Source organism: Penicillium hordei (assembly GCF_028827395.1).
Source record: "Penicillium hordei strain IBT 12815 chromosome Unknown utg000003l_segment0_segment0, whole genome shotgun sequence".
NCBI lineage: Eukaryota > Fungi > Ascomycota > Eurotiomycetes > Eurotiales > Aspergillaceae > Penicillium > Penicillium hordei.
Window position 1 is genome coordinate 2410127 of NW_026623144.1, and position 27843 is coordinate 2437969.

A 27843-nucleotide genomic window follows, 5' to 3' on the forward strand; every position below is an offset into this window, starting at 1 on the left:
CTCCCGACCGTCGATCATTAAGTGCCATTAAGTGCCATTAAAAGAGCCATATCACCCAAGCGACCGTGGGAATATCTAGATGTATTCAGCCTTCAGCTGGACCTTGGAGCAGCTGGAGGGGATGGTGGCGGTGTAGTATCGGTTCAAGTAGAAGAGTTGGGGCGCATTGTGGTACCAATCACAGACTGTTTTGGGGATATTAATGCCATGGTCTTAAAAATGGGGATTAAAGAACAAAGACGGGGGTTTTCTTACCGAGCCAGCCACCGAAGCCGCTGCTTTCCGACCATTGGAAGTTGTCGCCCTTGATAGAGTACCCTGCGCTGCCGCCACTGCCCGCGTTGATAACGATTGGTTCCCAGGCTAAAGAGAAAGAAAAATATCAGGTTAGTTCCAGACTGCAATGTGACACAGAAGATTTTCCAATGTGGCGATACTCACAAGCATAGTTGGTGTTGCCGGTGGCGATCAGTCCCCAAGAGAATTCAGTCTTCAAATCAACGAGTGCATTCGTCCCATTCAGATAGACAGAACTGGCTATGCTGGCATCCTTGGTAAGAACGGCATCGTTGAGACCTGCGCCCGTGTGGTAGGCGTAGACATATAGGTCATTGTGATCCGCATTGGTAGCGCCGGTAGACTTGAGGTGGAAGTGTTTGGACTGCCTGGTAGTGAGAGGAGCTGCGAAGGCAGAAGTAGCCAGTAGAAGAAGTGATGCGAGGAACTTCATTTTTGTGTTTTTGAAATGATTTTTTTGAGGTGAAGAGGAAGGGTTTGTTTAGCGGTGGAAGTTAAAAGGTAAAGGTAAAAGGTAGGAGGTAGGAGGCTGGAGATTGGAGATTGGAGATGGAGGCTGGGGAAAAAGAACAGTCAGAGGGAAGCTGGCAATATTTATGTGCATGGACTGTTTTCGACTTTTAGATATGGAGATACATCATAGCATGTTTTTTACAAATGATTTTCCGATTACTTGCTCTTTTGGAAATTAATAGTGTCCATTTCTGTACAGACCTTTCAGTCGGAGGTTCACATTCTAAAAGACCGGGCAAAAAAAATACTCGAGAGATGATCACCCCCCAACGACAACGGATATTGCATTGATCGCTGGAGCTCATGATGTCAACCGAACAACTAAAAATGGGTCTGTACCAGTGATGTGTCGGGGTGGCGAAAATCCTACTCCATTTAGCCTAAGTGGGACTGGGGTTGGCGAGGAACTACGCAGAACTAGAGAATTGGCGGAGGGGAAGTGAGACATTTCTTAGTCGGCTTCGGGCATCTATGAGAATAATCAGCATGTTTATCATCTTCATTGTAACATTACTTTCTTCATGGCTGAGACATATTTCGTCTTGCTCGGAATCGATTTGCTGAAAAATGTTAGTGAGAAATCATCTGAGCAAAGGCAGGCTATTTGTATCAGATCATATGACTGTAAAAGATAATGGGCTGAGACAAAGAGGAGGACTTACTGTAAGCTACCGATAGCTTCAAATTGATTCGAGTTCGAGACGTTTTTCGAGTCCGCATGTGGCTTCCGTAGGACGCCTCTACGATGTAAGGCCCGCCGCATATCTTGAGTGTTGTATGCCAAGGTTGCTTCTGTAAATCCCAATCTCACAGCATCGGACTTGAAGTAATATCGCCGACTATTAACAGGTTAACAAACAGATTCCACCATACCAAGGCTATGGTGTCATAGACTTATTTATTTGAAGCCTCAACGTGCCGAAGATAGCTCTCGCTATAAACACACCTCGTTACATGAACGTACTGACTTTTATAGTGCCCTACCGGTCACAAAATCTTCTTCTTTTTTTTTGGAAACTCCAATTGAAGTTTGTGTTTTGTTAAGATTTATATTGTCTCTCACTGACCGGTGGAGTTATTATGGTATGTTGGGGTCTAATATTAAGGTCAATTCCACGCGAGATCGTGATGTGCAATGGCAACCAAGGTCGGTTCCATAGCCAAGAAAAACAGCCTGTTAGCATCGATTGGTATATCGTCATTGATCTGTTGCAAGCTGGACATATGAGCGTTGATTTTCCCTGTACGGTGCGACCGTGCAGGGGTTTTCAGATCAATGAGATCGGATACATCACAATTAAATCGCCCGTTCTCCATCCTACTTTGTAGTTCTGGTATTCTGAAACGCCCATTGGTGTGATAGGAAGCATATTTATGGGCCTACAATACCCCTTCTATCAAGCTCGACCATTTCCCGTGAATACTAACAGTATCAACTTGCTCAAAGTGACATTGTGTCTACCTTAAGACATCCTTAGATAGTCTCTCTTAAAACAACCAATTGTACTTAAAATGTAAAGATACAATCGCCATGCATTCCTTCTCTGCTCCTGAAAAGCAACTCTCAATATAACGTTAATAATATTTTCGTCCGGTGCAGCTGGCACTCTATCTGCCCAAAACTGGGTGAAACAATCACATCACTCGTGTTAGAACTACGAACAATATCTCCACGAGAGAATAATTGATAAATTCTACAAGAACTTCTAGAATTGCACAAGCTACTCCGTTCCGCAAAGACAACTACAAATGTCAAATATAAAAGCGCGGCCCCACCAAAACAAAAGCTCCAAGACCCCAAAGTTTCGCCCGCGCGGATCTGCTTGGCGCAGCGGAGGCTGGGATAACCCCCGACATCGGGTACGGGCCATATCTCATACGGTTGCCATGTTTCTCTTTAACCACGCCGTACTATGCGATGTCCAATGTTTTTAAAACTCGTGGCGTTGCTCCTGGTGACATGCGAGTCACTGGCTGATATCCCTCCACTGTATCGGTCACGACCATATGACCTTGGAGCGTTCGATCGATGGCCTCACCAGCTGTATCACTCCTCCAATGCCATTGGACCTATCCTGAATGTTCACGAGGAAAGTGTACAGTGTTACAATGAGAGAATTTACACTGTTGTGCCCTACTGGGGAAAGCAAGTGAACATTCCAGGAGTGATGCTCCTCGATACAAAAGGGTATCTCGTCTGGCATTCGACCGGGTATGTCACAGCAGACATACAATCATTTCGAGGAGAAGACTATATTGTCTCCCTTTCTGAAGACTCAAGCTATTATGCATTGGTGAGTTGCCGATTGGCAGCATCGTAGAATGGCTCTAATGTCCTTTAGATAAACTCCCGCTACGAGGAAGTTTACCAAATCCGTTCAGGAAACGGATGGCAGCTCGATGCCCACGAGTTGACCTTGAGCCCCTCAGGGACGGCACTGCTGGTTATCAATGGTGTCTTCGCGGTGAACCAAACGGCATTCGAGGCACCACCGGAAGTCGAATTCATTTTTGATGCGGGGTTCCAGGAGATCGAAGTCCAGACAGGAGAGGTGCTATTCGAGTGGCGAGCTTCGGACCATTATACCTTTGAGGAGTACTATCACTTCCAGCCGGGCGATGGCAAAAGCGAAAAGACAGCGCCGGATCTGTTCCATGTCAACAGTATCGAGAAAGACGATCTTGGCAATTACCTCATCTCCTGTCGAATGATGAGCTCTATTGTCTATGTGGATGGTCGAACCGGTGCTGTGATCTGGAAGTTAGGAGGAAAAGGAAATATGTTCAAAGACCTATCTGGTGGCGCCGCGACAGATTTCAATGGTCAGCACCATGCCCGGTTCCACGAAAATGGCCGGATTGTTTCAATTTTCGACAACGGGAACTGCCCTGGTCGTCCAGTAACAGGTCCAACCCGGGGCCTGACGGTGGTTCTGGACACAGAGAAGATGACTGTGCAGTTGCAGCATGAATACATTAGTCCGAATAGTGTTCTCACGGACAACAGTGGATCGATGCAGATTCTGGATAGCGGCAATGTGGTTCTAGGCTTTGGGCCGAACGCGAACTGGGCCGAATACGCCTCGAACGGATCTCTGCTCTGCAATGTTCATATGGGTCCTGAGACATTCTTCAACAGCGGGGAAATTCGCAGCTACCGGATCTCGAAGAGTCCCTGGGTTGGTCATCCTCAGACCATGCCGGGGATTTCTGTGGATGATAGACGAGTGTATGTGAGTTGGAATGGAGCCACGGAAGTGGCTATGTGGTCTCTGAATGGGACCGATATTGAGGGTGTCGGGGGAGGATCAGTCTTCTTGGGGATATTTCCTAAAGACGGCTTTGAGACGGAGATACCAGTTCTTACCAACCCGATGGGCCGGTATTTCTTTGTCAGTGCTCTGGATAGAGCCGGTCAGGTTCTTGGGTCAACTTCTACGATGCAGTGGCCTTTTCAGCCTAGACGAGGTATTGTACACCAGGGTCTTTGAAGTCCTCCAGCATAGAAGATGTTACCCTTCCCACCCATAGATGTAACTGCCATAACAACTCTTGGATATTAAAGCCAGATGTCGCTTTGTATTACTCATTTGGTCCCCTATTTTTAGACCTTCGAAATGCTGTGCCTAGGGCCACCCCCACAGGAAATGTAAATTATCATAAATCCTATTCGCCAAAACCTACGAATTACCAAGGTTTTGTAAATTCAAGCTGTATATTTCTACATGCATACCGATTGTACATTAGCTGGAGATCTCTTCGCGAAGTGTTAAGTCGGGTTAAGTTGCTGGGTTGTTCAGGGGGAAATGTTTCCCGCTCAAGAGCCCCCTGAATCAGAGTGGAATGATATACAGACCACAAGTCATGATTCATTAATAGCGAAACTACTACTGTCGGACACCAACGGATAGTTGAATCTATAATTGAAAATACTCGATCGAATGTTAGAAACGTTCAAAAGGTTGTTTTGACACTTCACATAACTTCCCAGGACCCACAGTTGAATCCCGAAATCTCTTCGCGCCCCTGACGCGTTGTCTGATTGGGAAATTATCCAGCGTACTCGCTAGGCATCGATCATTCTATGTTCTTTATAAACCCTGAAATTCCGGAAATTATCGAATTCTTGTTACAACCAAGACACTCTTGGACACGGGTTAGTGCCTACCTGTTAGATTACATTTGACATTGGACATTGGACATTGACAAGACTAGCACTGCTTTGCCGTACTAAGGCATCATGGATCCCTCTACATACACAGATCCCCAGCTCACATACCAAGATCGGCTGGTGATCGATGCTATCGTTGAGCCTCAACCCAATTCAAATGGTAACGCTCCTGCATTGTCGATCAAATACTAAACTAACAAAAATCCAGACAAAACAAGTGCACAGTCATTGGACAAGCTGAGCACGGAAGAGACAATCCAAAAGCTTCACAATCTCAACGATCCTTCTCATGTAGAATTTGATCCCACCATCTCCCAATTCTGGGATACCCCGCTGCTGCGGGCCAAGCTACCCGCCCCCATCCAGAAGTACGTGCTCACGCCATACATCAACTGGGCAAAGGGCATCGTGCGATACCAGACCGATGTGGTCATGGTAACGCACCTTATTCTCTACTTCACCACTATTGTCCCAAGTGCTGCATTCCTATATTACCGATTTTCTTACCTCCACGGTGCCTTGCACTGGCTCATGCAAGGCTTCTATTGTGGCGCTTTCACCCTGATGAAGCACCAACACATCCACATGAATGGAGTCTTGAATTCAAAATTATATCTATTCGACACGCTTTTCCCGTACCTGCTGGACCCCATGCACGGACACACGTGGAACTCTTACTATTACCACCACATCAAGCACCACCACGTTGAGGGTAACGGTGGGGACGACTTGAGCACAACAATGTACTACGACCGCGACAGCGTCCCTGACTTCCTAACCTATGTGGGCCGGTTCATCCTTTTCATCTGGCTGGAACTCCCAATGTACTTCTGGAGAAAGGGCCAGTTCAAGTATGCAGCCAAATGTGCCTTCTGGGAGGTAGGTAGCTACGTTGCTATTTACATGCTCTACAACTACGTCAATGCGCGCGCTACCACGTTCGTGTTCATTCTTCCCCTCACTGTCATGCGCCTGGGCTTGATGGTCGGTAACTGGGGCCAGCATGCTTTTGTGGATCCCGCCGACCCTGATTCGGATTACCTGTCCAGTATCACATTGATTGATGTTCCGGTGAGTTTCAACCATCCTGTTTAACATGTGGGATCGAGACTAACAAATAATAGAGTAACCGATTCTCTTTCAATGACGGCTACCACACTTCTCACCACTTGAACCCGCGTCGCCACTGGAGAGATCACCCTGTCGCGTTCCTCAAGCAGAAGGATGTCTATGCCAAGGAAGATGCTCTGGTCTTCCGAAACGTCGATTACATTTTCATTACTGTGAATCTGCTTCGGAAGAACTACGAGTTCTTGGCTAAATGTATGATCCCTATCGGTGATCAAGTTAACTGGACCATGGAGGAACGAATGGAGGTGCTACGTCGTCGGACGCGAAAGTTCCCCAAACCGTCTTCGAAAAAGAGGGAATAAAAGGCGTTGGCTTTTGAAATCTTATGCCTGATAGACAAGTCTGTTCTACGTTCATGATTTATTGTATTCCTAAAACAGTTTATCTAGAAATTTCGCACTGAAATGCATGTATATTTTGCCAAAACTTGGGATTAGTAGAACTTTCTCGTTTCGCTCGGGGGGCGACTAAGATTTGCTATATTACCCCGCATAAAGTGCTTTTCGACTGCTTAGCAGTCCTCTCGTGATACCATATCAACACAGTGCGATTTAAATCCTATGAACAATGATCTTTGTCTATGGGTTATCTCTACAAATCCCTTTGGCCAAACGAGAGTAAATGTCTTTTTACATTCGTTTCCCAAGCCACGCGACACCAGTGATGAGTGGATCTTGCGAGATCCTGCGGAGACCAAAACTGCAACAGACAAAACTTCTTTAATTTGCACTAGCAGATCTACACGTCTTGGCATAGCCTGATTAGGAAATTCATACAGTGAAAAACGGTTGATGGTGCCCCATGGGTAACCAATATGGGTTTAGGGTTGGATTCGGGCTGGCTAATCACTGTCTATGTACTCCGCACCTATATATTGTAAAATTAGACGTAGATTGGCTAGTCTGACGAATAAGAGATAAACAAGTCATACATTAATTCTGGGGGCTTAAGCCACGGCTGAGATGCTTTTAGATCGTGTTCAATTCGCGATGTCTCGTTCGTCAGACAAACAAGTGACGGATATTAGCAAGTTTTATTCTTCCATACTTATATATTGGTCTATCTCTGCTCAAAATCTCGGAATGCAATGCATCTTCCTTCCAAAACACTTCATCTCAAACCAACCCCATACAGCCCCACGCGTACTACCTAATGATTATGCCGGTGAGCTCAACCTCGATCCAAACGCAACAACAAGGGATTGCGGCTGGGGGCCAAACATGGAAATGTTGATGCCAAGCAGCCATTGCAACCCTATGCAATAAGTGAGGACCATTAATCGCCACGTCCTATCGAAAAGATAATTTTGTCTTCTCCACCAGCCCTGATCAGCAAGAAGGGCGTTACAAGGTTCGCTTTAGATGACATTGAACTGATCGGTAATATCGACGACGCCAAGCTAAAATTTGGTCCACTGGATTTGTCTCTCAATAAGAATTCGCCGCGGTCTAATGGTTTGGTATGTTCTGAACAATGTCCTGAATCCATGAATGAGTACCTCGAAGTCCGGCTAAATTTTTGGTTCGAATTATGTTGACTGATGTAGCGATAAACTACCGCTCCCCGGCAATCTCCTGGTCCGAAATCATCTAGCAGCAATTTGATACTCTGGGGCATATAGAATGGAGAGTTGATATTATGAGAGAGCACTTCATATCCACATCCACATGTCTACTGCAGGAAATAAAATGACTGGCACAGTTTTGCTGTTCTCGCGCTATGTGCTTTTATAGAAAGTGCTAATTCCCCTGCAGATGCCCAGACTGCCAAGAGAATAAAGATATTGTCGATCGTACCCCAAATCCACTTTCCCTATTGTTGATAGCGGCAATTATCAACATATATGAACCTTGAAATACCTCAAAATACCTCAGGATATCCAGAAGACTCATCTTTCACATCAGAAGTAGTCGGACATTCGGTCTAGTCTAGACTGTTCAGTGACATGTTTTCCGCATCTATTCTACTTTCCATGGGCACATGGGCAACGGTTGTCCTCCAAGCAACGGCCGTCCCCTACGGCCCCTTCTCCAACAAAAGTATCCGAGACAACAGTGATGACCCCTGCGGTCCAGTCGGAGAGTTCACAAAAAATCCTACCATTGAGAAATGGACCAAGGCTAAGACGGACGACTGGCTTAATGACTGGTGGACCGAGAACGCCGACAAACGGACAAGCAATGCACACGGATTCGCCGGTGCTTTCGGCCAATACGCACTAGGCCAGCCTGGCTGGTCGTGCCAGAATAACGGCAACGACGCCAACTGCGATATCCCGGTCTGCAATAACCCCAAGATTAACGCCCTAGGCAAGAGTACCGAGGAAACGTACTATGTTCTGCAGGCGCTCAATAACCTCCACGGCTTCTTCTTGGGCCTGGAGCAATCGTTCAATATCGCTGCCGTCGTTGCGGCCCTCGACAACGATGAGATCGTGAATAACTTCTGGCATGATGAGAATGCGTGGGATCCAACGGTCCTAAAGGAGATCATGAATGCAATCGCCACCGTGCTTGGTGTCGCCGTTACCGGTTTAGGTGCGCCTGCTCTTTCGTCCATGATGGAGGGTACTCTTGTACCCGTCATCGCGGGAGCAGCCTCGGGCATGTTTAGCGGTGGAGTTGGTGCAGCCACTCTAGCTATTTCTTCAACGTGAGTCCCTCCCTAGCCGAGAGAGATGGATCTCTGACTATAACGATTACTAACCTGTTCTTGTACAGAGACACGTCTGATATCACACAGGCCAATCTCGGCCATATTATGGCGCAGGCGGTGACTGATATCGCAGGCTCATTCATTAGTACCAACAACGAGCTGATGCTCGGACACGGCTACGGAAACTCTGGTGGCGATATCCGCAATTACCTCCAAGGCGGAGCGTGGGTCAACTACCCGGGACTGCAGAAGAACGGAGCTCGGGCTTCCATGATCGCCATCATGCAGTCGATGATGATCAACTCTCTATGGCGTATGCAGCGTGTGTTTATTCTCGGTGGTGGCGACTGCGGCGATGGCCAGGATATCGGCCGAGGTATTGCAGACTCCGGCGACAATGTTATCTGCGATGAGAACAACCACGCCTGGTATCTGTACTACTGGCAGAGGCAGAAGGTCGCATCGTCGAAGCATGATGGATGGGTTGCTCGGCCCTGGGGATCAGATCGCATGGGCGCATCTCCTCTGTACGAGAAGGATGGCGGCGCCGGGCCATTCTGGAAGAATCTCAACCCATTGGTATGTGATCCCAACAAGCACATAATATACATTGCATACTAACCTTTTCGCCTCTTTAGGACGCCATCAAGTCCTCTCTCAAGTCCTTCCAGGCTGCTGGCAACAACTACAGCGTGTCGACTTTTACCAGTCGTATGGGCGACATCTTCGCTTCCGGTGCTAACGTTTACTCGGAGGGTGCGAGCATGGAAGGTCTCTGGACTATCCCTGTGTGTGATATTGGTAAAACTATCAACAACCCTGACTATATTTACTCGAAGAAGGGGGATATCCTCCACCCGTACGGGTTTGATGAACGCCCATACTGGTGCGGACCAATCTGTGAAATGGACAAGGACAAGACGATAGAATTTTACAAGGCGGCCAACTTCAAGGATGACTTTGAGAAGCCGTTCCTGGCGGGATGTGATGCTTGGATCATGGAGGGGGATGGGGCTAACGGTGTTTATTGGGATTGGACTACCAATAAGGAGTACACGCGTCATCAGTCTAACTGAGTGGAGGAATTTTTCTTTATTGTTCATTGCTGGCGAGATGTAGATGTCGCTCAGCCTAGATTTCGAGCCCGTTCGGTTATTATATCTTCTCGTGAAGCTATATGGACTTGATTGATCATCTGCTCGCTCGGCTTGCTTGCCCTTTGTTCCGAATCGCAATAGAGGGATTTTGTCGGGGCTGACTCTGGCGCCAAGTATATCTTAGCTTGAAAAGATGCCACGCAACTCCTGGAGAAAGTTATCAGAACCTACACTTTGGGCATTTTATGGAAAGAGTCAAGTGTGTCAAATCTCAAATTCAGTAGTTTAGAACCTGGCTTCTAGCAACAATCTCATTTCTCAAGAAAGCTTACACTTCGACGACTCATACAGTAGACCTCTCCCAATAGAGTGAAATGAGTATATCTAGTAGGATGTAAGTCTTCGGTGTTCAAAGATGCCGGAGTCACAGCCACCATAGAATTGATGACAGGCACAGTCATATTGACATTTTCAACCCCTTAGCCCAGGGGAATGCAATCTTCAGCATTCCACATTCCAGTCGGTTAACAAACCCATCTTTGCTATGACACACCAAAAGGTAAGTCTCGGGGTGCTGTTCAAGGAAAATATCTCAGGGATCATGTGGAGGAGCACGTCGAGGGAGGCTCGACAGAATGCATTCTGTGAACACTCTGCGGAATTATTCATCGCTTTGATCTTTAATAGCTCTTCCCTCTTCCCTCAGGAATCATAATCACTGTTTGAAATGGTTTGGGTTGTTTGTAAGAATTTTGAGCAGTACGTGTTGATTTAAGGAGCATATTTTTGTGGGTGATTTGGGTACTATGGGGCCTTTGAGCCCAAAGGGCGCATGGTTTGACGAGAGAACGGCCGTGTGATCTGTTGCCCAGAGTGTTATAAGATGAAAAACCGTTGGTGGAGTCGGGGTCTCAATTTGTAAAGGAACTGTAAATAGCAAATGCAGAGCTCTAAGCAACAGGTGACAGATTGTGTGACGAAACCTCTACATAGAGATGTGCCTATATCCCTCGGCAGGTTCAATGGCGACAACAAATTGCGATTCCAAGGTTGTTCACCTTCCCTGCATAGGCAGTTCCCAGGCTTGGTATCACCCATGTGCGGTGCACAGATGCGACGATATTGATTGACTGGGAGATGAGACCAATAGTGAGTCCCCGGGCTCGGCTCAACCTATTGAATATACTACTAGCTAGTAGATGAGATTATGACTTTCTCCACCATTTTTCTAACAGCCACGGTCACTTGGGATTTAATATAGAGTAAAGCACACGAAAGAAAGAAAGATCAACATTATAAAGAATGAGCTCGTCTTGGCTTCGCCCATGGAGGACTACTAGACCCCGGCACCACGTTAAGGTGCGAGCTCGTCACCAGGGTTCTACCTACTCTATATACTCTATACTGACCTATGTACAAAATTACAGAAGAATCGAACAACAAACGCCGACCAGCCAGCCCCACCCAACCAACCAAAAGCCAGCCAGCCACCCCCCATCCTTCCCTCCCAATCCGACAATCCCCCAATCCCCCAATCCCCCATCGTCGTCGTCGTGGAAATTCGGAACCTCTGCTAAGTAGCCTTCACTTCTGTCGCTTCAGAGGGCGAAGGGAAGATGGCGAGGGAGTCAAGTCCATCTTCCGCTTACTGGGCACACCGTCAAGTGGGTCGGACCTCGTCGACTCGCGCGTGCGACGAGGCGTATCTTGTCTGCGGGGCCCTCCTTCTCGGCTTAGAAGATCCAGCTCGTCCTGGAACAAGCCTGTTTCCAGCGCTTGTGTGAATTCTTCCTTCTCCTTGGCGTTTTGGGGCGGGCTGGCGAGGAAACGAGATGCATCCTGGACCGGCGATAGCGAAGTCTCTGGAGCAGACTTTCGCATATCCTCCAGGTAACTCCCGCGCTCATTCCACAGCTTAACGAGGCGTGTCCAATGGCTGTGATCCGCTTTCTGATCATCCGGTAGAAGCCTCTCCAAGCCTGCAACATGGCTCGCAATTGTATTGCGAGTGTCCTTGTCGTTGAGACGACGGGGAGCTCCGTGGCAGATCAGATTGCGTTTCGCATATCCAAAGATTGCCTTTTTGGCCACGTCGCTGCTGACCGAAAGCCCACGCTTCTCGAGACGCTGCAACACCCCCGCCAGCGTCTCTGAGACTTCCCCTCCCCCAAACCCCTCCTCCTGCGTGAGCTTTTCGGCCACAGCAACGACTCCAGATGGCCAAAAACCGTCGACATCGCGGGAAGTGAGTTCGAGGCAATTCCAAACCCGCCCCATATAATCGCCGTAGAGAGTGTAGAATTCCGCCGATCGGACGGTCCTCTCCAAGTCCTCCATATCACCACAGGGGTCGTCGCTCTCACCGGCCATGCCCTTCAAGTCCTCGTTATTGTCAATCGGCTCTTGATCGACAATCAACCGGCTTCGCTCGAGAGTCCCTTTCATTTTCTGGATCACCGGAAGCAGATCCTTAACGGTGATACTGTTGACCGAGGGGGTCACGCCACTAGATGTTGAATCTAGTGACCACGCCACACCATCGATCGGGGACGGAGCATTGGACTCCTTAGCAGAGGCAGCTTTATCTGTAGGGATGTTAGCATTAGGGTCAACGGGAGGGGGAGACATACCTTGCGTCTGATTGACGCTCTTCTCGCTAGCCCTGGAAATTCAGTCAGTAATGCATGGACAGATCGAATACGATAAATCAACTCACTGCGAGGAATTTACCATTGTGCCAAAACTACGGAAGGCCCTTTATAAAACAAAAAAAAAGAATTATCGAAAGAGTATACTGTAACCAAGCAGTAATATTGAAGTAGTCGAGGGGAGGAAAAAGAAGAGAAATCAGACAGCAAGATCAACAAAGTAGTTACACTATAGATGAGGTAGGCACTATTGTATCTACAGTAACGATAGGTTACCCAGGTGCCCAAGGTAATGGACTTGGAAGGTGCCCCTGGTAGGTAAGAACAGTGAACAAGAAGTGAACAAGAAGTGAACAAGAAGTGAACAAGCATTGAACAAGAAGTGAACAAGAAGCATGGAGTTAGTAAACATATTTTAGGTCAAAAAGAGCGAACAAGATCTTGAAATGCTGATGAGGATTCGCAACAGAGTATGTAGAAGTCCTAGCTGTAGATTTATAACATGACAAATGGGTTTTGATTTTGCTTCAATTGCTGCAACCATGACTAGGCCTGTAGAGGCTACATGAATACTCCTCCCAAAATCATCCCGAACACCGTATATCTCCGGTAACCCCGATACACAAGACGCTGATTTTCTGCGTCCATCTTGCTATCGGCCAAGCGGTAGCTGAGGCTAGGCATACAGTCCCCCCAACAATCTGCCCAAACTTGAGGATCCCATTTACGGTAAATTCGAGGTCTCTTTTCCTTCCAAGAATCCTCCACTTTCTCAGGGTCATCGTGCGAAGCGCGATAGATATGGTGAAGCATGATCGCCAGATAGTGTCTTCTTCTAACCCCAAGGAATCTTGGGTCATGCTTCAGAATAACCTTTACGTGTTTCTGAATATCTGTAGTGAATCTGTTTTCGTATTCCGATACCCAGTCATTCTGAAACCAGGTTTGGAATCGTTCTAGGCGAAGAGCCCCGGCCATTTTACCGGGAATATCATCGAGTTTTCTATCAAGGAAGATGCGGGTATCGGTGAGCCAATGCTTAGGTGCTGCAGTAATGCGACACCACTTGTTTGATGTACAATCCTTCCTGTCCTTGTATAGTAGAGACTGAGACTCCTCTGGTAACTCTTGTTCGGTCGCTATCACGGTATAATAGGCCGGTGAGATTCGATAATACCAGTTTGAAAGTCGTGTGAACGGGGTAATCGCGATATCATGATCGGGGCGATATCCGTTGGTATATGGGATACTCTCTTGCGGTTTCTCATTACTTGACCAGTCGTCTAACAGGGTCACCCGTACCGAAGGTGCAGAACGCGTTGTTTTTAATATATCGACAAGTTGGTTGACTTTCTGCCAAATTTGCACAATTTGACCAGGATCTCCCTCGGGGGGAGGTAAGATGTTGATAAATATTTCCGTCCCAACTTTTGCCCAAGGAAAGCTATGAAGATGGCTGCGAACGGCGTCGATATCCCTTAACTCCCATCCTTGGCTGCACGTTTGCTTAGTAGTGAAATTGAACCTCAGCCCGTCCGCAACTCGAAACTCGTGTTCGAAGTTCTCGAAAAGATGACTTGATATCTCTTGATAGAGATGTCGGCTGCAACATAGAATAGCCAAAGAAAAAGGGGCTGAATGTATTTGATCGAAGATAGCTTCCCATATCATCCAACGAAGTTCAAGGGGGAGTTTTGTGAATGTTCCCAGTTGAGAAATGAATTTATCTTCGGCACCATCCATGTTGTGTTGATTGTGTAAATGAGAAATGTTAAGATAAGCAGCTAGGAGATTTCTTAGCTACCGCACGCACCTGTATCGAGCCAATAATCACTGACCTTTCGATTGAGAAAGTGGCTCCAAGCAGATTGTAAGGTTGTAACAGGGGTGATATTTCGATGAAATTTGACGGAGCTTTTCAATGAAGCATTGAAATTCAGATTTGTGGTGTGTAGGAAGTAAGTTATTATTCTCACCAAATGTCAAGTAAAGTGCAGCTATGAGTCAAGATTACTTGAAATGGTTGCGGCCCGGACGTTCAATCCATGGTGCATCCAAAACTATGTTCAAAATAGTTTAGTAAGAAGAAAAAAAGCCTTTGTTCGCCTACCATGTCACCACTCGTTACAGCAGAAGCTGTAATAACCCTCACCTCCTTCCACCACACCGGCAAACTTCTTATAATCTGGTACAGCTATGCCTTCGGGGATGTTAGATACTCCCAACTCTATCCTATAAATGGATTTGACACCCCAAGCTGAGAAGAAGTATATAGAGGGAGTGGGGATGACCATACTCGGCACCTTGTTCATAGCACGATAGCGATCACGAATTTTAGATTGCCTTGAGCTGACGCGAGGCCTCGGACGGGACAGAAATTCACCTTAGAAAAGATCATGGTGCCAAAGTCCAATCCAATAACACAGTTTTTGTACAATAAGATGACTTGCAAAGAACAATAATTCCCTAAAAAAAAGGACATTGACTAATTCTAGGGTGACTGAACCCACCAGTTGACTTTAGCACCCAAAAGAATACCGATGAAGCGAAAGCGAAAGCGAGAGGGAAAGGTTTTAATAGGTTACCACATCGATTAAAAATTACCATAGTCTAACTATTGTACGTCAAGAACATATTAAACAAAGGGAAAGCTCGCTTTTCTATCATAATCCAATCCTTCCAGTGCTGTATAAAGCTTTTAAATTAAACCTAGCGCCAGATGTGATTATTTTCATTTCTTTTCCAACAGGAATTCGGACCAATGCTGGTTTTTACCTGAACGATACCTTCTGATGGTCAGCCCTAAGGAGGGACCAAATGGTTCCCTTAATCCTCCGGTCTAGCAAATCTGGGAGAAAGCCACGTTATAACCATCCCCCCTGTTCTGTGGATCTTCCAACCGCCCACGTGGAAGTGATGATGGCACGTAGGTATTGCCATTTGAAAGGTCCGGCGTTGGCTCTGCAGAATTGCCATTCGATGATTCCTCACGCAGACGCATAGTCGGTACTTTCAATACCACAATATGGCTGTCCGCTTGAGAGTTCTCTTCGTCGTCCATCCATCTCTTGAGAGTTGCGTATCTTCTCGTGTGGCTAAATTTGTGGCCAAACTTGATGCGGTATTTTCTTGCGAATGTCACTTGGTTCCAATTTTTGTTTGAATTGGCCTTCATCCAGGCAACAGCAGTCAATCTCTCTTGGCGGGTAGATTTTCGATCGCTCTTCTGTATTTTTTTCTGTTGGTCCGATGGAATGACGGATCTCCGCCGCTTAGATACCTGGGGAGGTGAGTTCTCACTTTTAAAAGGGGTTTTGCGTCCGTCGCGCGGGGGTCTTTTTGGGAGTGATAGGTGCATATCCAGCTTGGGATCTTTCGAAAACATGTGATCCGTCAGGATGTTTTCCCTCTCCGTTGGTAAATAGATAGGCAATAGATCTCTCGAGGGCACGGGGTTCACCGAGACAGCTTTTTCAGTGTCGCCTGGCAGAGGAATATGAGATGTTGAGATGACATTCTCACCCTCTCCTGCTAGAGACGTCGAAGATGCAGTTCTCAAGGGGAAAGGATCCAACGGAACAACTCTGTCACCAGCTGTTGCCGCATTGCCTCCATTATCGGAATTATTGTTGCTCTGTTGACTGGAGACATTCTGGCAACTGTCATCTCGTATCCCATTTTCCTCTGAGACCATGTTACCCAAGTCCTCGTCTTCTGGGCCCTTGTCTTCTGGGCCCTTGTCTTCTGGGCCCTTGTCTTCTGGGCCCTTGTCTTCTGGGCCCTTGTCTTCTGGGCCCTTGTCTTCTGGGACCTTATTTTCGTTTTTGTCATCCATCTCGTCATCCTCACTCGAGTCTCCAGAGGAACCGTCCGAACACTGCTCGCTATCGTCGTCGGAAGTCGTTTCTTCTCCGCTTGATTCAATCGTGATAGGGCCTAGGAGGGATTGGAGCTCGCGATGGCGTATCTTCATCGCTTGTTCAAGCTTTGCTACACTTCTCGTACCTGTCTCAGTTAGATTCCTGCTTGCATCAAGTTTATTAGTAAATGGGAGGTACTAACATCTTGCGAGATCTTTTAGTTCGTCGGAGATATCAGTCAATATCTCCAGAGTGATCTCCTCTTCCCTTTCCACATCTGCGCGGCTCGGCCCCGAGTTGGAAATTTGGACGGCATGGCTTCGACAGAACTCCACCCTATCGTGTAATTCCGGATCGAATTCAAGCACCCTCCCTTGAATGGAGCAGTAATAACATCCATCAAGTTGTTGCTGGAAATTTCCGTGACGAACAATGTCCAACCAACAAATAGTTGGACTATTTGCATCTTTATTCCAGCATGAAGGGTCGCAGCCCATATTCTTGCTCAGCGCCCTTTCCATGTCGTAACTTTTTAGCGGCTGTTCCGAAAAGTGCTGTGTGAAGGTTTGAGCTGTCTTGAGGACATCTCTATAAGACCGAATGAGATCGTGGCGATATGACCGGAGGGCTTCGAATCGTCCTATTGTGATGTTTCTCTCTGACCCCCAGCTGATGAAATATTTAGGGCTATCCATGTTGATCATCTTAAGCCTTTTCGACGTCAGTTCAACTCGCCATACTCGGTCGCTTCTTCCTCATACATTACAGTAGCTCCTTCCCTGTATTGCTCATAGGGGTTTCAGTGGATCTGGACTTTGGCCCAAGGCAGTTTCAAAGTTGAGATATCTGGAGTGAAGAAAGCAACGGAAAGGAAAGAAGGAAAATACCAAATATATGTTGAATTTTCTCCTATAGTACCGTGCCCAACTGTTATTAAGTACGATCGCCCTCATACCCTGGTCACTCGGATAGAGCCTGCATTAGGGTAGGCTCCCTCGACATAGGTTGACCTCGAACTCGATCTTACCAGCACGTAAAGAATAGCTTGTACATATTCAAGTAAGTTGTATTTGCAATTTGAAAAAATAAAATAAAATAAAATAAAATACTTCCATACATAAGTGGGTACCCACGTGTAAACCCTCCCAACCCCACGAACAAAAGAGCACATCTCATTTACGAACCCAGGACATGTATCTAATTCGCGCGATAGAGATGGGTTCCAAAGGCATCCAGGACCCCACAATTTTGGGGTTGGATACATCCAGCTGCGGTGCCCACGTTATCACATCCCATCCTTCTCATGCAGGGGTGGTTTGTATCCTCCAGGGGGGGGGGGGGTCCGGTTTATGTGTCGCAGCTTTTAAGGGGTGACATTTAGGGGGCCGGGGGCCGGGGGCTAAAAGTCGCGAATCGAATCACCACTAGTACCGATTAGTTACTAGCATATGTCGCTCGCTTGTTCTATCATATAATCAAGCCTTCCATTTTCTCTGAATTTCTTTTCAGCACACCATCTAGAGCCTGGACTCGATTTGCCCGGCAGGGATGTGTGTATATGCCATACGCTTCTTACCTTCTGGCTAGCCTCATTGGTGTTGTTATCATCTGCACTGCCCTGTAGTTGAAAATAGCCCCATTTGACGCCAATGTTACGCCTTACAACCGTCAACCTGAACAGAGAAAGTTATGCCAATAGACAAACATCTTATGTCGAGTGTCATTAATCATAACGCGACAGAGATTAGAGGATAGATAGAGATACTAGCCTCCGTTATTCTAAACGTTATATGTTCTAGGCCTCTTAGATTCATGAATTGCGTGTCGTGTGGCTTTCTTAGCCCAGCTTTTTCTTTGTTACCATGTGCTCCGTATTTAGCTAGTACTATGATGTGTTGTACACTGGAGTGTCTATTAGTGGTACAGCCAATGTTTCACCTTCCGATTATTCATATCCCTTTTGGTGGCTTTTGATGACTTTTGTTGACTTTGTTGATCGGCTGGGGCCAAATTCCAGGATACATACGCCAGGCAACCTAGTATAGAGGATGTTACTGCCATGGGTGACTAGAAAGAGAATGAAGGGTGGAGTTTAATTTACTGCGCAAAGAGGTGGACAGTGTGGAAGAAAGGGTAAAGAGGGATAGGAAGGAAAAAGTTAGATGTCTCCGACGTTATATGTTTATTATACCTAGAAGCACACATTATGGCCTGAGGTCCTAACTAGACCTCTCAATAGCCCATAAATGGGCCCAAGCGCAAGCCCCCAGCCCATAGCCCAACCTGCACTGGGCTATGGGCCTAGTCTTCAAAGCCCAGCCCGACCCACAGCCTATTGATGGGCGCCCACCAATGCCTATCAAAAGCCCATTTCTGTGCACAGATATAGTCTTGGCACATAAAGTAGCTGATTAATGGCTGTATTTTACGTATATACCAACCTGTATTTTGAGTATCATCATATTACCATAGTAAGAAGTAGGAATTAAGTAGATATTATACTGATTTCAGTATTATGATGCCAGATTTCACACAAAATTTCATACAAATCACCCCCCCAATACCTCTACTTACTATATAATTCCTTGATAAAAATAAGTGCCCCTTGTAGAAAGTAAAGCTTTATGAAAATCAACTTTGTATCCTCTAACCGAGCTTTCTCTCTCTTAATCTCTACTTCTTTTCTCCTTTATACTTTGTCTATCCTTCGTCTTTGCTACTACCACTACTACTACTACCACTACCGTTACTATTGCCGCTTTATCAAGGTGAACCTCCGTCGCCGAGTTTGATGCCGGTAATTTAAATACCTTAAAAAACCAGAGAAAAATGTATTAATTATATACCTATAATAAATTGGTATGTTTTGTATTGTTTAGGGCGTATTATGGACCAGAATGGGCCTAAAGATAGGGCCTAAAACCAAGCCTATTTGGTGGGTTGGGCTATGGGCTTTGACTGACCGAGCCTAGGAAAATATATGAAATATAAATCATAGATGTGTGAGCATTTCCGAATCTTTGTTTATCGGGCTACGGAGTAGGGTTGGAAGCCTTGTGAGGCTAGGATGAGATTGTTTTTGACTGCTCAGAACTTCCCAGCGAGGAAGTTAATAGCTTGCTACAGTCTGCTTGCCATTCGTCTTGACGGAGAGAGGTAGTATTCAGTATTCCCCAGATCGATAGGCTATGTCGGGCATGACAGAGAAAAATTGTTAGAATGGTTAGGGGTACGACGTGTCTCTTTCGAGCGTAGTGTTGATATATAACCTCAGATTACGACATTTGTCCTAGGAAATTCAGATTGATTGACGGCCAGATAATACTGCTTTCATTCCGAGATGTAGTGCATGAAAGCCAAATTAAATGAAGCCAACTGGTGAAAGCTTTTGGAATTGGGAAGCAGAATGTTTTTTTTTTTTTTCCTCTGAAAGGAGCCGAGAAGCTGAAAGGTAGAAAAGGTGGTCCTGTTACTGGGCTATTACAGAGGTTTCAGCTCCTATATATCCAAAAAAAATATGAAGTTATCAAGATTCCAACGTTGTAAATCCTGTTGATGTCCACGGGTTTCCAGGTTGATTAGTGAGCGGGTGACTCACGAAAAAAGCCCCAGCCCTAAAGCCGTATAAAAACCTTTCGAGAGTTACAACTTCACCAATATCTCCAAAAGACACTAATAAGCAGTAACTCGACAATCAGAATCCCAAACTTACAAAATGGCATTGGAATTTATCCTCCCCACAGCTTTGATCCTGATAGACAACCAATCAGGTTTCTCCGACCCAAAGACAATATCCCATTGGGGCGGCACACGATCCAACCCGAATTATGAAACCAACCTTCAAGCACTTCTCTCCGCATTCCGAGGTGCAAGGTCCTCATCTTCAACGCCGCTGGAGGTGATCCACGTTTTTCACTCCTCCACGACTCCGGAATCTCCGTTCCACCCCTCCAACCCTGGACAGGGTATCCGTCCTCTAGACTTCGCCACCCCTCTCTCAGATGGGTCGGAACCTGTCTTTTGGAAAAGTGTCAATTCCTCTTTTATCGGTACTGGGCTTGAAGCGCATTTGCGTGAAAAGGGATTCCGTCAGCTTATTATTGCTGGGTTGACGACTGATCATTGTGTTTCAACTACTGTACGAATGGCCGCTAATCTCGGGGTTGTGGATCGGTATCTTGGAGATGGGCCTGTGCGGTTGAGATTGGATGGGACTCATGAAAATGATCCAAAGGTCGATAAAGGGCGTATTGTGCTTGTTGAGGATGCCACGGCGACCTTTGGAAAGGCTGGAATTGATGCGGAGACTGTTCAGAGGGTTTCTGTTGCTAGCCTCGATGGTGAATTTGCGGATGTATTTTCCACAAAGGAGGTTACTGAGGCTTTGAGCAAGATTCAAAGCTAGTGTGATAGTGTCTTGAGTATATAATGGACTTAACCCCGAGTTGTTGAATTCGCGCAAGTCCTAAGGCTGTCACGATCATGAAATTGGAAACGCCTGCCATGACAACTCAAGATACCCCAAAACCAACGCTCTCATCTGCTCATAACCTGTGCACGTAAACCAGCTCTTTGAGATACGTTTTGTCTCTATAATGAACAGCATGTAGGAGCGGGTCGTAACCTAACCAGATGGAGAAGGCCGACTTATATACAGGGCCCATGGTTAAATTTAAACAGATCATGGCTATAGCATTTTCTATCAGGTTAACGCTTGCACAATAACTAGTAGAGACTTTAGCGCTTCCACTCTCGAACATCTAAAATTTCGTATTCGTAAGATCTCTTGGAAAACCTCACACACCTATTGGTCTATTAATCTACTATAGTCACTTGAGTCTGGGCGCTCTGGATATCGGTCAATTTTGGTACACGTCTTGCCTGCTCGCCACTTATTGTAAATACAGAATCACTGGGTTGGGTCTCTATCTCAGACACATTGGAGTTTCCTATAAATGCTGTCCATAAACAGTGTTGTAAAGCCATGGTACCCACACACCTTTCATCTTACTCTCACTTACTTCTTACTATGGATTTTAGCCTTTCTTCACTCTCACTTTCACCTCATTGTCACCTCACTTTTTTCTCATTTTCAAGCCGATGCCCCATGGGAAGCCGGGGTATACAAGGTTTTCTTTTACCGTAGTATCTTTGTTCTTATGTATACATTATATCATTTGTTGAATAGGCATATACCTGGGCAAGAGCCACCTGCTACCCAATACAGTGTCCGAAGAGCTCCAGCCATGAAGAATAAGCTTTATAGGTGGGAATCAGTCCAATTTAGGCTTGGTTCGTGTTGACATACGGAGCAAATCCACGGGTATAACCCAGTCATTATCTTATTTAGGTATAGTAGATATAGTCTTGGAAGTCGGAGCAGACCCAGAAATTGACCAAAGGACAACATAAAAGAACCCCCGTTGACTGCACCTTCTGTTTTTTCCCCCCTTCTTCATCATTCCAATCCCCAGGTGGCTTCACAATGTACCCTCCTCTCTGGGTTTGGCTCTTTAGACAAAAGGAGCACAGCCTCCGGGAGCTCTACAGAGGGCTCCGCTACTCGCAACCTGGTTATATATCAAACCAGTTTGCCGATATTGACCTCCACCCGATGGATTTCTGGACAGGGAACACCGATCCTTCCCTCATCCAATTCTTCACACCCGACACCGACACCAACTTCAAAATCGCCAACACTGCACTCAACCCCGAGGACCCCGTGGATGACCCTTTCACGTGGGTTCGGGCGATGAAGCAAACTCAAGACTTCATCCCCCAAGAGATGCACCATCCACTCTACCAGGCATTTTCGAAGTACCTCCGCAAATCCCCCGGGGGCAGTAACACCCCTATCTTCTGGGAGCTGGTCCCGTAAGTATAATCCCCAATAAATAGAAAAAAAGGAAAAAATACCAAAGACTAACTTTGAATAAATGTAGCATGTATGGAGAAGACAATAGTCTCTTCAACAGTAACGACCAGCACGGCTTCACCATTCAAATGGGAGCCACGAGCGCCGACGGAAAGACCGCTCACCAACTCGTCGTCATGAAAAGCGACAACTGCTACCATGACACCCTCCCGTCAGTTGGAGAGCTCATAGTACTTGTTCGATGGATGCTTAGTGGAATCAAAAGCCACAAGCGCCAGTTCGGCAGGTACCACCGACATGAGCGTCCCCAACTTGACTTTCCGGTAAGTCCAGTCACTCTAAATCACTCCCCCGGGCATAATTGACTGACTGTTATATAGACAATGGTCATTTCCTTCCTCCCTGATGCTCGAGTTCGAGTTTTGCATGGGTATTTCGACAACGGCCGACTCAAAGTGGCCTATACCCAAGCACTCAACTTCGATGCGGAGGACTACACCGACAAGATGGATATCCTACTCCAATGGGCGTGGCCCCTCACTGATGGGGACACCACCAAGCCCATCCCCCTTCCCACGATCGAGGACGATGAAGAAGACGAGTGGGATGAGTGGGAGAAGTGGGAGCTCCGATATAGGGAGGGCATCGAAGACGAGTTTCTGAGGGGTGAATCAGACGAGGGTGACAGCACTGAGGCAGACCAAGACCTCGGTGACTGTGCGTCGGAATTCGAGGAGGATGAGAGCGATTGGGAAGACGAGGGTCCCATCGAGGAGAGGGACGAGGAGTTCGTGATGTCTGCGGGCATCAAAAGAAAAATTATACAGAAGCTGGAGGAGAGGATGAGGGATCGAAAGTTGTGAGAGTTGACCTGAGCTTAAAGGCGAGGGGACTAGGACCCAGAGGCGCCCTGGGACCTGGTCCATCCTTGTCCATGAGCAAAAGCAACTGTTTTTGTCATGTAGTGGCAACCCGCCACACAGTTCTGTATTTGTTCGTTTATTCAGTTCATATAACATGCATGTATCATACACAAATGCACTTGAGGGATGAGAGAGACAATTCGTCGGTCCATGTTCTGTAGTCTGACCTGTAGACGTTGTAGATATCTGTATGGAGTAGAAATCCACAAAATCCGGTGGCAGAGAGCGGGCCTCTTCTGTAATGTTGTCAACCATGATAACCCAATATTAAACTAGAGGTATTTCGAAATATCGGGTCTACCTCCCATAGCATCAGGTGTTCAAATTGGAATATTGGCCCCATCCCAGGGAACTATATATCAAATTCCACTTTCTTCCAGAACTACTACTGCTAGCTGCCCAGGTGGCTTCCGTTCTTCACTGCAATTCGTGCGGACTTCTAGACCCATATGTTTACCATGGATGTCCGGTATGGGAATTGGAATGAAGACAGGTCGAGGTAAATAGTGAGGGAGGAACCGCTCAAGGAGCCTGCTGCGTGGACTTGAAAAGAATGGTTTCCATATATTTACATATTTCCACCATCTACTCTGTAAAGGCAGCACACAGTAATAATTACACAAGCATGATTACTTCAAGGATCTCTAACACAAAGGAGAAAAAGAATACAGGAGCAGCCGAAAAGGAACAGCCCATAAAACCCCATAGTATAAAGTGGCACATATACCTCAGATCCCCGTCTTCAAAACCAGGACAACAAGACACGCGATGCATCAAAAGGGGCGACAAGCTTAAACAAGGTCGCGCTTGACGAACTCAGCAAGAAGGGTCTTGCCGAGGGAAGCAGGGCTGCGCTCGACGATCACACCAGCATCGGTGAGAGCGGCGATCTTGGAATCAGCACCACCCTTACCACCACTGACGATGGCACCGGCGTGACCCATGCGGCGGCCGGGGGGAGCGGAGATACCGGCAATGAAAGAGACGGCGGGCTTGTTGTGGATGTTGTTGGCCTTGAGGAACTCGGCGGCATCCTCCTCGGCGGAACCACCAATCTCACCGATCATGATGATACCGTCGGTCTCGGGGTCCTCGAGGAAGACCTTGAGGCAGTCAATGAAGTTGGTGCCGGAGAAGGGGTCACCGCCGATACCGACGACGAGGGACTGACCGAGACCAGTGAGGGTGGTCTGGTTGACGGCCTCGTAGGTCAGGGTACCGGAACGGGAGACGATACCGACACGACCGCGCTTGTGGATGAAGCCGGGCATGATGCCGATCTTACATTGACCCTATTGAACGAAATGTGTGAGTATTTGGCGACTCAAATTATTGCAGAAAGTTGAAGTGGTAGCTTACAGGAGCGATGATACCAGGGCAGTTGGGACCGATCAGGCGGGTCTTGTTCTGGGTCTTAAGAATGTCGGTGATGCGGACCATGTCTATATGAAATCAATCAGTTCGCGCGCTTCGAAATTGGTGGTCGATCGATCCATACCGTGCTGGGGGATACCCTCAGTAATGCTGTTGGACCAGAAGCTGTCAGAAAAAGTTATTTTCAAGGGGGAGTTCAATTGGACACGTACCAAACAACGAGGCCCATCTCAGCAGCGATGGCCTCCTCAATACCGGCAGCGGCAAGAGGGGGGCTAATTGTAGTTAGCATCGTTTTCCTGGTATTTCGGGAGATACGTTGATTGATCATACGGAACGAAGATGGCGGAAGCTGTGGCACCGGTCTCCTTCACGGCATCGCTAACGTTGGCGAAAACGGGACGGTCAAGGTGCATGGTGCCAGCCTTCTTGGGGTTGGTACCACCGACGACATTTGTGCCTGTTCTGTGTAAGCTATTGTTTGGATGCGATCGCGGTTGGACAGATATTTACCGTAGGCGATGGCCTGCTCGGCGTGGAAGCTATGTCGAGGTCAAAAGTCAGCATTATGCGCGTGCGATAATGAAAGCGCAAAGATTGCACTTACGTTCCCTGCTTTCCAGTGAAACCCTGGAAGAGAACGCGGGTGTCCTTGTTGATCTTAAGGTTGTTCAAGGTCTCGCTGTAGGCAGAGGTGGCCTGAGTCCGACGCTGGGTGGCACCGACATTGCGAAGGGCCGAGAGGGTGTTACGGCGGAAGGCCTGCATTGCTGCAAGATTGTATGTATGAGGGGAGAGGTGAGGTATATGAGGTGAGGTGGAAAGAAAGAAAAGGACGGGATAAAGGGCAAGTGTTCGGGATACGCACCCGGGAGTTTTCGCTCGGGATAATTATTTTACTTAAGCGGAACTGAACTCGGGCGCAGGCCTCGGCCACCACATTTTTCGATCTAATCAACCTCAACCCCCACTAAGTACAACTTATCGCTTTTAGTTATTGAAAACACTTCCCGCCTAGGCGCGGTGTTATTTTCTTCGCCATGGCTACTATGACTATGACCTCGCAGGAAATTAAAAGGGCCGCCAAGAAGAACGCAAAGAACGTCCCAGAGAACGAGCGATTTATGCGAGCATGTTCCGACATTGCAAATGCTCTCATTCAAGACTACGAGTCGCACAGAGACTCTACCAAGCCCAAGAAGGATCTCAATCTCAACAAGTTGCGGGCTACATTTTCGAAGAAGCACAGCTTGTCCAACTCGCCACCACTGACGGCCATTATCGCGGCAGTACCTGAGCACTACAAGAAATACATCTTGCCAAAGCTGATTGCGAAGCCGATCCGTACGTTTACATTCAAGTGGGGACACTGGACTATCACTAATCTCGTTCATAGGAACCTCCTCTGGTATCGCTGTGGTGGCGGTTATGTGCAAACCCCATCGATGCCCCCACATCGCGTATACCGGTAACATCTGTGTCTATTGCCCTGGTGGCCCCGACTCCGATTTCGAATACTCGACTCAGTCATATACCGGATATGAACCAACCTCGATGCGCGCGATCCGCGCTCGTTACGATCCGTTTGAGCAGGCGCGAGGACGTGTGGACCAGATCAAAGCTCTCGGCCACAGCGTGGACAAGGTGGAATACATCATCATGGGCGGAACCTTCATGTCGCTACCGGAAGATTACCGAGATACCTTCATCTCCCAGCTTCACAATGCGCTGAGCGGATACCAAACGGACAATGTTGACGAGGCCGTGCTAGCAGGCGAAATGAGCAACGTGAAGTGTGTGGGTATCACAATCGAAACCCGGCCAGATTACTGTCTGGATACACATCTGAGCAGCATGCTCCGCTACGGTTGCACGCGGTTGGAAATTGGTGTGCAGAGTCTGTACGAGGACGTTGCGCGAGACACCAACCGCGGCCACACTGTAGCAGCAGTAGCTGAGACGTTCAGGCTTGCTAAGGATGCCGGTTTCAAGGTTGTCAGCCACATGATGCCCGATCTACCTAACGTTGGAATGGAGCGCGATCTGTTCCAGTTCCAGGAGTACTTCGAAAACCCCAACTTCCGTACCGACGGTCTTAAACTCTACCCCACGCTTGTCATTCGAGGCACCGGTCTCTACGAGCTCTGGCGCACCGGTCGTTACAAGAACTACACACCTAACGCACTGATTGACCTTGTCGCACGCATTCTTGCCCTAGTTCCCCCGTGGACCCGTATCTACCGAGTCCAGCGTGATATCCCCATGCCACTTGTTACCTCCGGTGTGGAGAACGGCAACCTGCGCGAACTGGCATTGGCGCGTATGAAGGACTTCGGTACAACCTGCCGTGATGTCCGCACGAGAGAAGTCGGTATCAACGAAGTTAAGAACAAGATCCGTCCATCGCAGATTGAGTTGATCCGCCGTGACTACGCTGCCAATGGCGGATGGGAGACTTTCTTGGCATACGAAGACCCAAAGCAGGATATTCTCATTGGATTGCTTCGTCTGCGCAAGTGCAGTGAGACTCACACATTCCGTCCTGAGTTCACCGGCCAGCAGACAAGTATCGTCCGCGAGCTTCACGTCTACGGTTCTGCTGTGCCACTTCACGGACGTGACGCCCGCAAGTTCCAGCACCGTGGCTTTGGAACTTTGTTGATGGAGGAGGCGGAACGTATTGCCCGCGAGGAGCACGGTAGTCGCAAGATCAGTGTTATCTCCGGTGTGGGTGTGCGTAGCTACTATGCTCGTCTTGGGTACTCCCTTGATGGTCCTTACATGTCCAAGATGTTGGATCCATGGGAGGACGAGGAGTAATTGCCTGCAAGGAAACAGAAACAAAAACAGGAAACAAAGAGGGAAACAAAAAAAAGAAACCAGATGCCCAGCTGAGGCTCGGTATCTGATTTTGCATCTACTGGCGTTGGCGGTCTCACAAAAACTTGATTTCTTCTCAACGAAGGACAAATGATTGAATGTCTATACCAAATTTTATCTTTAGATGCATCCAATGGACAAAAAATGAGATATCAAAGAACTGGAAATAATCATGAGTGCTCTATGTACAAGTCGCAGGTCGGCCATCTGTGTATTCTAGCAAAGGAGACCGGGAACCCTGCCCGCCAACGCCTTTGAAGCTTAGTCCGATCCTACTCATCTATAACATAGACGAATCCAGGTCGCACAGAGTAGAAATAGGTGATTCATACCGCAGAGAATCGAAAATATTCTCCCGGCCGCGAATCACTCCCAACGCATCAAATTTAAACACCGTGTTGTACTCAAGAAACCCCGAG

General features: G+C 47.3%; 10 protein-coding genes across 10 annotated transcripts; 6 read left to right on the forward strand and 4 right to left on the reverse strand.

Moving 5' to 3' along the window:
• Positions 1–75: 75 nt before the first annotated feature.
• Positions 76–730, reverse strand: N7537_006145 (uncharacterized protein; the record flags this gene model as incomplete). The annotated part of the gene is made up of 3 exons (XM_056897202.1): positions 76–185; positions 256–363; positions 442–730. The coding sequence occupies 3 exons, from the start codon at positions 728–730 to the stop codon at positions 76–78; spliced, it is 507 nt and encodes a 168-aa protein (XP_056752987.1).
• Positions 731–2735: 2005 nt separating this feature from the next.
• On the forward strand, positions 2736–4301 carry N7537_006146 (uncharacterized protein; the record flags this gene model as incomplete). The annotated part of the gene is made up of 2 exons (XM_056897203.1): positions 2736–3104; positions 3153–4301. 2 exons carry the CDS (start codon positions 2736–2738, stop codon positions 4299–4301), a joined length of 1518 nt encoding a protein of 505 aa, XP_056752988.1.
• A 749-nt stretch (positions 4302–5050) lies between these two features.
• On the forward strand, positions 5051–6414 carry N7537_006147 (uncharacterized protein; the record flags this gene model as incomplete). Its single annotated transcript, XM_056897204.1, has 3 exons — positions 5051–5141; positions 5190–6052; positions 6106–6414. The coding sequence occupies 3 exons, from the start codon at positions 5051–5053 to the stop codon at positions 6412–6414; spliced, it is 1263 nt and encodes a 420-aa protein (XP_056752989.1).
• A 1643-nt stretch (positions 6415–8057) lies between these two features.
• N7537_006148 (uncharacterized protein) lies at positions 8058–9843 on the forward strand (the record flags this gene model as incomplete). Its single annotated transcript, XM_056897205.1, has 3 exons — positions 8058–8764; positions 8833–9346; positions 9406–9843. The coding sequence occupies 3 exons, from the start codon at positions 8058–8060 to the stop codon at positions 9841–9843; spliced, it is 1659 nt and encodes a 552-aa protein (XP_056752990.1).
• A 1605-nt stretch (positions 9844–11448) lies between these two features.
• On the reverse strand, positions 11449–12597 carry N7537_006149 (uncharacterized protein; the record flags this gene model as incomplete). Its single annotated transcript, XM_056897206.1, has 3 exons — positions 11449–12449; positions 12495–12526; positions 12581–12597. 3 exons carry the CDS (start codon positions 12595–12597, stop codon positions 11449–11451), a joined length of 1050 nt encoding a protein of 349 aa, XP_056752991.1.
• Positions 12598–15351: 2754 nt separating this feature from the next.
• N7537_006150 (uncharacterized protein) lies at positions 15352–17067 on the reverse strand (the record flags this gene model as incomplete). Its single annotated transcript, XM_056897207.1, has 2 exons — positions 15352–16517; positions 16575–17067. 2 exons carry the CDS (start codon positions 17065–17067, stop codon positions 15352–15354), a joined length of 1659 nt encoding a protein of 552 aa, XP_056752992.1.
• Positions 17068–20087: 3020 nt separating this feature from the next.
• On the forward strand, positions 20088–20777 carry N7537_006151 (uncharacterized protein; the record flags this gene model as incomplete). The annotated part of the gene is made up of 1 exon (XM_056897208.1): positions 20088–20777. One exon carries the CDS (start codon positions 20088–20090, stop codon positions 20775–20777), a length of 690 nt encoding a protein of 229 aa, XP_056752993.1.
• A 1080-nt stretch (positions 20778–21857) lies between these two features.
• N7537_006152 (uncharacterized protein) lies at positions 21858–23110 on the forward strand (the record flags this gene model as incomplete). The annotated part of the gene is made up of 3 exons (XM_056897209.1): positions 21858–22246; positions 22315–22570; positions 22628–23110. The coding sequence occupies 3 exons, from the start codon at positions 21858–21860 to the stop codon at positions 23108–23110; spliced, it is 1128 nt and encodes a 375-aa protein (XP_056752994.1).
• Positions 23111–23961: 851 nt separating this feature from the next.
• Positions 23962–25312, reverse strand: N7537_006153 (succinate--CoA ligase (GDP-forming) subunit alpha; the record flags this gene model as incomplete). The annotated part of the gene is made up of 7 exons (XM_056897210.1): positions 23962–24462; positions 24530–24612; positions 24669–24694; positions 24757–24819; positions 24878–25004; positions 25058–25086; positions 25152–25312. 7 exons carry the CDS (start codon positions 25310–25312, stop codon positions 23962–23964), a joined length of 990 nt encoding a protein of 329 aa, XP_056752995.1.
• A 272-nt stretch (positions 25313–25584) lies between these two features.
• N7537_006154 (Elongator subunit ELP3) lies at positions 25585–27364 on the forward strand (the record flags this gene model as incomplete). The annotated part of the gene is made up of 2 exons (XM_056897211.1): positions 25585–25888; positions 25941–27364. 2 exons carry the CDS (start codon positions 25585–25587, stop codon positions 27362–27364), a joined length of 1728 nt encoding a protein of 575 aa, XP_056752996.1.
• Positions 27365–27843: the final 479 nt, after the last annotated feature.